At 36.1% G+C, this 9,364-nt stretch overlaps 1 protein-coding gene across 1 annotated transcript in view; it reads left to right on the top strand.

The window, feature by feature from the left end:
• Positions 1 to 3,105, top strand: part of Rab21 (RAB21, member RAS oncogene family) — a 16,965-nt gene extending 13,860 nt beyond the window's left edge. Inside the window, exon 7 of the mRNA XM_013018677.1 lies at positions 2,318 to 3,105. Within this exon, the coding sequence (XP_012874131.1) occupies positions 2,318 to 2,460 (143 nt within the window). The 3' untranslated portion in view covers positions 2,461 to 3,105. The remainder of the gene's footprint in view (positions 1 to 2,317) is intronic.
• The last annotated feature ends 6,259 nt before the right edge of the window (positions 3,106 to 9,364 follow it).

Raw genomic sequence — 9,364 nt, forward strand, 5'->3', positions numbered from 1 at the left:
AACCCAGGGCCTCTGGCCTGCAAGGCATGCGCTCTACCACTGAGCCACCTTCTCAGCCCTTACATAGACTTTGGAGTACATTTTTGTTTTACAAAATCCTGAAGTCACTCATAATTAATAGTGATTATCTAAGTCCCCTAATCAACAGTATCAACATCACTTAGACATGTGTTAGAAATGCCAGTTCTTGAGCCCTGACCTAAACCTATGGCATCAAAATATCTGGAGATAATAAGCAAAATCTGTGTTGGAACAAACCTTTTTATATTTCTGATGCACAATAAAATGTGAGAACCATATGAGTGCTGTACATAATACCACTTGAAGTTCTTGTTAAGATGATCTTTTGTGGTAGTATATCTGTTGTGTCTTGAGGTTGCCATTTCTACAAGCACTCAAGTGTGGTAACAGTCTTCAGGCCATACTATGAGTAAATGATAATGAACCAGTGGTTTACCAGTGTAATAACACTTTTTCCTGGTGCCAAACTCTGTACCAAAAGGTTGACTAAAAGAAAAAAAGCTGTGGCTCAAAATAGTAAAGTACTAGCTTTGAGTGCAACAGTTTAGAAACAATGCTCAGTCTCTGAAGTCAATCCCCAGGACCTCCCCCTCTCCCCTCAAAAAAAAAAGAAAAAAAGGCTTATTCTGCACCCTTGCTCAGCTGGTGCTTTAACCACTTGAGCTATACTTCCAGACCTTAATTCATACATTTAATTTTTCCCCCTTATGTCCATTTAAAAACCATGTAGCATACAAGTGCTAATATATTTTATGCCTAACCTAACCAGGCACCAATGGTTCACTCCTGTAATCCTATTAGCTACTCAAGAGGCTGAGGATTGTGGTTCGAAGCTAGCCCAGGCAGAGAAGTCTGTGAGACCCAGTGGCTCTGTGGCTCATGTGGTAGAGTGTTAGCCTAAAGCACAAAGGCTCAGGGACAGTGTCCAGGCCCTGAGTTCAAGCCCTAGGACTGGCAAAAAAAAATAAATTAAAATATATATATATATATGCCCTAGACACAGTAATTTTGAAAAGTTAAAATAATAATTAGAAATAGAATTTGTAATATTTTGTTATTCTGTCATTAGATTATCCTACATAAATTCTTCATTAATTGACTTTATTAACATTGCTTTTGCTTTAAGACTCCATATTTTCTTCCCTTGTCTTATTTTGCAAATATGTTTGTTCTATCAATCTGTGTCTTGAATTTTCATTTTTTCTTAACTGTGTCTCTCAAAGAGTAGTTTTTTGGGGGGGAGTAATTATGTTTTTATTATCTTTAATCAGCTGTACAAAGTGGTTATCATTCAACATGAAAGATCAGAAGTTTTAAATTTAAAATCTGATTTATTGGTTTTTCTTTTACAATTTGTGGGTTTTGTCTGTTATGAAAAGCCTTTGTCTAAACCAAAATCTTGAGATGATTCTTGTAGAAAAGTTTGTATATCATGTCTTCCAGAAATTTTATGTTAATATTCAAGTGTATAATTAATTTTTATTGGTTTTTCTATAGTTTTTTTGTTTGTTTTTTGTTTTTGTTTTTTGGTGGGTTGTGGGGGCTGAACTCTGGGTCTGGGCCCTGTCCCTTAGCTCTTCAGCTCAAGGCTAGTGCCCTACCACTTGAGCCACAGTGACACTTTCAGTTTTCTCTGCTTATGTGGTGCTAAGGAATCGAACCCAGGGCCTCATGCATTCGAGGCAAGCACTCTACCACTGAGCCAACTTCCCAGTCCCCTTTTATGTAGTTTTGAGATATCACTAGAGTTTATATTTTGCATATAAATGTCCTGTTCTGATAATGTTGTATTTGTTCAAAGCTAAAAATATTTGTTTTCCTCTATTGCTGGCTTTTATACCACCAGGTATTATGCTTGCTGCTTGCAACTAGTTTGTTGTTTTTTTTTTTGGTCGGTCATGGGCCTTGAACTCTAGGCCTGGGCACTGGCCCTTCAGCTCTTCAGCACAAAGCTAGAGCTCTACCACTTGAGCCACAGCGCCACTTCCTGTTTTCTGAGTGGTTCATTGGAGACAAGAGTTTCACAGACTGTCCTGCCCACACTGCCTTTGAATTGCAATCTTCAGATTTCAGCCTCCCGAGTAGCTAGTATTACAGGCATGAGCCACTGGTGCCTGGCATAATTTTAAGAACTTATAGGTAAAGCAATTTCAATGAGTTGAGACAGCATTCATTATATTCAACTTTTTTTTTTATCGAAAGTCAGAAATAGCAATCATAGTGGTATCCTAAAATTATAGAAAGAGAAAACTCAAAAGAGTCTAATTACTAATAATTTGTTCTTTCTCTCTCTCAGGAATGATAGAGACAGCCCAAGTGGATGAGAGGGCAAAAGGCAATGGCTCTAGTCAACCAGGAGCTGCCAGGCGAGGTGTACAGATTATTGATGATGAACCTCAAGCCCAGAGCAGTGGAGGAGGGTGCTGTTCTTCTGGATAACTGTTCATGCCTAAGAAATTTAAAAACAAAACTGTGGATCATTGCCCTCAACATGAAGACTGCCATATTCCAAGTCACATTATTTTACCAATGGAGTTATAGAATTAACAGTATTTTAAATTACGTTTATAACACTGCAGAGACCTTAAGTGCTAAACTTAGTGGAGTTTGTGACCAGAGAATTGGCATTTTCTACAAATGTTAACAAAGCAATTACCAATGGCCTTTTTACATTTTTTTTCTTTAATGAGGAATAATATGCATGTAGAAAATACTTAAAGGCTTCATTTATATTCTTTTAAATCAAATCTTTATTTAATAACTTATATATGTTGTTGGTATGGTATACATTTTTTGCAGTTCTTTGTATTTTGTGGTAGTTTGAATTGTATCACTCCTAAACTGCAATTTTTTTTTTTTTGATTAGCAGATACCTGAAGTACTATTTTTGCAGGGTTTGCACAGACCCCTAACTGTCTACTACTTTGATATAATCTATATCCATCCTGTATGCTGAGCTGGTTGTAAATTACATATTAAATATTTTATCTGCTTTTACCAACCGCAAGGTGCAAAAGTATATACGGTAGTTTCATTGATGACTGTAAAGTGGATTAACATTTGGAATAATGCCTAAGCTTTTGACTCTGTTATAAAGATTATTATTCCCCTTCACTTTTGTCTTAACTTGAAAGTGGCATATTTCACACATATTTTACTTGAATTGTTGCTGTTGTCACTTTTTTTTTTTTTGCCTTGTATTTTAAGATGGAATAGCAGCATTTGCCTTTGGGTATTGATTTCTCTTTTCTTTCTCTGTTTTGTTCTTTGATTTTGTTTGTTCTTTCTAAAAGAAAAGACAATGTCTGCTGAGTTTTTTCCAGAATGGTTACATTAGAAAAATTGGAGTGGTACATGTTAAGTTTCACTTACCTGACAGTTTTAGTTTCTTACATTAGAAGAATTGTAGTGGTACATGTTAAGTTTCACATGTTAAGTTTTAGTATCTATTTAGGCTTTCTATGAGATGGGATCACTGACATGAGAAGAGAGAAAGGGGTTCCAGTTGCCACTCACTAAAATTCATTCATATGGCATGTTCGTGGTAGTTTATATTCTTTAGTAGCATTTTTAGATCCCTGGTTAGCAAGTCTTTGCTTGTCAGAAATGACCACAGAAAATTCTTTGTCATTTTGTAGAAGCTATCCTTCTGAGTTTGTGTAGAGGGAATGATTTATGAAATACAGTTATAATGAACACTGGAAAGATTTATTGTAAGATTATTATATTCTTGTATACTTTGTAAATTAATCCCATAGTAGTTTTTTTTCTTTAGCATTGACAGAAATGTATTAATTTTAATAGAATTAGGCATTGCTCAGAGAAGGAACACGCAGATTGTGGTAATTACCATCTATCTATCTATATATTCCATTTCTGTCATGCTTGGAAAAACTAGTAAACGTGTTGTATAAGGTAAAGTGGAATGGTTCCTGAATATTTTTTTTTTCTTCTGTCAGTTGTGGGGCCTGAACTCTGGGCCTGGGCACTGTTCCTCAACTCTTCAGCTCAAGGTTAGCACTCTACCACTTGAGCCACAGTGCCACTTCTGGCATTTTCTGCTTATATGGTGCTGAGGAATCGAACCCAGGGCTTCATGCATACAAGGCAAGCACTCTACCACTGAGCCTGTTTCCCAGCCCTGGATTTTCTTATAAGAAGCAGTATATGCAATAAAGTTGTTAGCATTAACAGTTATGAGGCAGTAAAGAGGTTTTAGGTACTTCCATATTTTTAAGTTAATAACTTAAACCTTCCCAAATGGGTTAAAAGTTGAATTGCTTGACACTTCTGTAAAGCTGAGATTTTAGCTTAGGATTGTGTTCTCTGAGCTTTCACTTTACATTAATACTGTCCTTTCCAAACTCACACTGACCTTTCTGTTATGTGTATTTGAAGGTAGAGTGGAGAGTCACCTGAAATTGTTTTTTACTCTCTTGGTTTCCTGTGAGGTTAGTTTTTATTCTGGAATTTAGAGGGGCAGCAGGAATCATGAGTCACAGGAAAAATTGTTTTTGCCCCTCTGGCTGGTTTAGAATGAATAAAGAAAGCTGTCATTCCTATTGTTATTGATGGAAAATAATTTCTTAATTGGAGCGAAATTTTTTTAGAATAGTGATGACATTGAGATTTGTTTAAAAAAAAAATCTGACGAGAACTATACTTCACTTTTTTATTTTTATTTTTTTTCTGCCTGGGCCCTGAACTCTGGGCCTGGGAGCTGTCCTTCACCTCTTCAGCCCAAGGCTAGCACTCTACCACTTGAGTCACAGCGCCACTTTCAGCTTTTTTTTTTTTCTGCTTATGTGGTGCTGAGGAATCGAACCCAGGGCCTCATGCATACAAGGCAAGCACTCTACCACGGAGCCACCTTCCCAGCCCCTTTATACTCTTTTAATTGTATACATTTATGCAAAATCAACTTAATATAGAAACCTTTGCTCCGGAGATGCCAGATGCTTAGTGGTAAGGTATAAACTATTCTCCATATTACTTTTTTCTTTACACTCCCTTGTCGTTACTGTTTTTCTTCTTAATCTCAAGCATTTCAGTCTGCTCTTATAAAACCTTTAATTCAGATTAATTCAATAGCAACATATATCTGTGGTTTTAAGGTCTGAGAACCTGTTAAGTAGGAATCCTGTGAAAGAGCTATGATAGGACCAATGAACTGCACTATGTGTATAAGAGAAAGATAAAGAGATGATAAACAAAGGCTGAGAATGTTTCTCAGATACTTTTCTTCATCGCTGTGATATACCATTTTATGTTCCTGTCCTAACAATTGTGCTATTAGGAAGAAGACACAAGTTACGGTGTTGTGTATTGAAAATAGCTAGGTAGGAGTAGGAGTAGTTTTTTCAAATAGTAAGTATGTATACTTAATAACAATTTAAAGTTGGCCATTAGAAAGCCATTAAAATAGTCTGTTAAAAGTGTACGATCATTGTTTCTAACAATGATGGGTGTTTCTCATTTTGTTTGTGATCACAGAGGAAGATTATTGTTGTTTTTAAAAATGCATACTGTAGCCAGGCACCAGTGGCTCAAGCCTGTAATCCTAGCCACTGAGGATGGCAGTTCAAAGCCAGCTAGGAAAATCTGTAAGACTCCTATCTCCAGTTAATCAGCGAAAAGAACAGAATCCAAAAGTGGAATTGTGACTTAACTGGTAGAGCACTAGCATTGAGGAAAAATCTCAAGCCAGGCCGTAGACCTCCTGTTCAAGCCCCAGAACCAGCATCAAAAAAAAAAAAAAAAAAAGTGGCTCACTCCTGTGATCCTAGCTACTCAGGAGGCTGAGATCTGAGGATCATGGTTCAAAGCCAGCCTTTTGCAGAAAAGTCTGTGAGGGCAAATAATGATCTGAACAGAAAAAGCCTCATGTTACATCAAGAATCATGTTATTGCATGCAGTATGAAGATTTGGATTTGTTTTGTTTGAAATCTAAAAATACCTAAAATTACGTTGTCACTTCATTTAAGTCCTTTTTTAAAACATTAGTTATATATTATTAGTAGAGTTATTTTTCTTTGTTACTAAAGAAAAATTCCTTCTTAGGTTTCTAGAAGTTGAAGATGAGGTTGGGGAAATAGGGAAAGAATATAATAAATAAAATGAAAGTTAAGAACATAAAACTACAGCTTGCCAATGTTTAAAATCACTTTGAAAATGCATTTTATAAGAGGTTCTAACTAAAAGTAATATATGCACTTTGCCAAATGTTAGATTATTTAAAAGTCTGTTATATTTGTTTCTTTTAATATGTAATTTAGTTTGCTATGTTGTAAGTGCTACCAGGAGTCTACATAATTGATCTTATATTATCTCCTGATAATATAATTTACTTTCATAATTACCACTTAGGGGTTCTCTGGAAGTAATTTGATCTGTGCTTTTAATTTTCACAGTCTTTTCACCTCTGTGTGCCATTGTAGAAGAGTTATCACAGTTTTCTATGTAGAAAGAGGGTAAAAGAAGGAATCCATTTTAGAATGTTGAGATCTAGAAAAGGCTATAGACTAGTGACCAATAGGATACTGACAATAATACCTAAAGATACAAAGACCAAGTATCTTTTAAGTACTCTTTCCTAAATTACAAAGTGCTCTACTGGATTTTAATACTGGGATTCTTTGACTTACTTGTACTTGATATGATCATAGGCTTGACCATAGTATGTTGCTGTTTCTTTTTCTTACTATTTTCCCAACTCAGATTACTGTTATTTAAACACCTTTAACAGAGTAATATATGTGGTGTTGTGGATCAAAATTTATATTACACAAGTCTTGGATTTTGGCCTTTCTCTTAAGAAAACAAATTACAGTTTTGAGCAACAGTTTCATAATTGTGATTATTTTTTAGTACTGTCATACACAATGAGGAAGCTTAGAATTTAAGAATATAGACAATTTTGCCTGGGTGTGTGGCTCAGCAATAAATCACCTGCCTAGCAAGTTTGAAGCCCTGAGTTCAAACACTAGTACAGCCATCCTCCCCCACAAAAAATGGCTTCCCAATTTCAAGCAGAAATGCTCCTTTTCTAAATAAGTATCCCTTTGGCCTTTAGCATTGCTTTGCTATCCACAATGTATTTATCTTCTCTTTTATGAAAAATTGTATGCTTTTGAGTGTTAGGCTTTCTGTTGCATCATTTTCTTTTTGGAAAACATGGAAGATTAGTGTTAAATGGCATAGCTAGTAAAACTTACTTTGAAAACATGCTGGCAGTTGGGTACCAGTGCTCACGCCTGTAATCCTAGCTACTCAGGAGGCTGGGATCTGAAGATCACAGTTCAAAACCAGCCCAGGCAGGAAAGTCTGTCAAACTCTTATCTCCAATTAACCACCAGAAAAACTGGAAGTGGCACTGTGGCTCAAGTGGTAGAACCCTAGCCTTGCGCTGAAGAGCTGAGGGACATTGCCCAGGCCCAGGGTTCAAGTCCCACACCTGACCAAAATCTTGGCCCCTTTAGAAGTCTTGGACATATATCCAAATGTGTCAGATTAAAGCTACAGATCAGGATGAGCTTCTTGCCTGTTTGAATGGCCTTTATTTGTAGTATACCAGTTCTCATTTGATTTTGACATTTCTTACAGACTATATCATCTTACCTGGTACTCAAGAAGGTAATACAATTTCCTTACACTGCAAAGTCCATTGAGCAGTGACAGAAATGTTAGCAACAGTGAAGATAAAAGTATGATAATCTGATAAAACATCAGTTGTATTTAGTAAACTCTTGGACAAACTAAGGGAACCATTATGTGTAATACTTCTTACAAATGTGAAATATCATTTTGTATGGAAACTTACTATGTAAGAAAGATTTAGGAAAAGTAATAAAAAATAGAGATACTGTCAAAAGTGCCCCTGGTACCCCTACTCAAGTGGTAACAATAGTTACCATTTTAGCCTATGCTTCTCAGTTACTTCTATCTCTTCTCATGCATATATATTTATATATGGAAATACATAGTCATATGGAGTTTAAGTACATAAATTGTGTCTTACTATGCTTTTTACAGCTTACTATGTGTTTTACAGCTTGCTTTTCCTCTTACCCCTCATGTTAGGAATGCTTCAGGAAATACCTACTTTTTAAATTTATTTTCTACCCACTTCTTTGGATATGTTTTCTCTTAATTTTTTAAAATAATTTTTGGCTCCATGTAACTATCCTAAAAGGAATCTGGCCAATTACATAGATCTCATTAGTCTCAAGGATTAAATGCTGGCCAGAGCTTAGGCCGAATCAAGCTTGTGAGTTAGGAACTTAATGCAGGAGGCAGAAAGGAATCTGCTTACAGTTGATTAGAGATTCTTTACTGGGCCTATAGCTTATGGATTACTAGGTAAAATGTAGAGTTAACTGTAGCAAGTTCTTTACTCTGTGGTTTTGAGGGGAAAGGGGGAAAGCATGGTTAATACGGGGAGGGTACTGGGTGGAGTAAAACAGCAATGTGCAATTAAACTTAGAACTGAATGCTAGCAAAAATGCAAACTTTTGTTTAATCTGTGTCTTTAATAAAAGACAAAAGTCCCTTTTAGGTTTTCCTTTCACCACTATCCCACTTCCCTCTTTAGAGGTAAATTAACAATTTGGTCTACAGCTGTATCTTAAGCATGAATTTTAAAATTTAGATTTGACCTTTATGGATTTTCAGTTTCCTAAGTGTAATTTCTACATTTGGTCAAATTACATCCTCCACTTACAAGCTTAGCAAGAACAAACTAGAATCACACAGTGTAAAAGAAAGGTAAGTTGGTGACAGTGTTTTATTTCTCACAAACCTTCAATAGTAACTAGCATTCTGGGGGAGTAAAATCAAACACTTGGTTGAGAAAGAAGAAAATGAAGGTACAAGCACCTTAATACCAGGGTTAGGCTTGCTTTTCCTAGCTATTCAGGAGGCAGAGATCTGAAGATCACAGTTAAAATCCAGCTCAGGAGGGAAGTGTGTGAAGCTCTTCAATTAAACACCAAAAAAGCTGGAAGTTGTGCTGTGGCTCAAGCAGTAGAGCACTGGAGTTGAGCAAAAAAGCTCAGGGGCAGTGTCCAGGCTCTTGAAGTTAAGCCCCAGGTGGAGTATGCGTGTGCGCGCGTGTACACACACACACACACAATACCTTGTTCAATCTCTGTATAATTTCTGTAGTTCTCTTGCTAATCATTTTTTTTTTTCTACAGCGCCACTTCCGGTTTTCTGGTGGTTTATTTTTTTTTCTTTTTCCTTTTTTTTTTTTTATTGTAAAGATACTATACAGAGGGTTACAGTTACATGAGTGAGGTAATGAGTACACTTCCTCTTGAACATTGTTAGCCCCTCCATTGTTTT

This window comes from Dipodomys ordii, unplaced genomic scaffold (assembly GCF_000151885.1).
Source record: "Dipodomys ordii isolate 6190 unplaced genomic scaffold, Dord_2.0 Scaffold3, whole genome shotgun sequence".
NCBI classification, from domain to species: Eukaryota; Metazoa; Chordata; class Mammalia; order Rodentia; family Heteromyidae; genus Dipodomys; species Dipodomys ordii.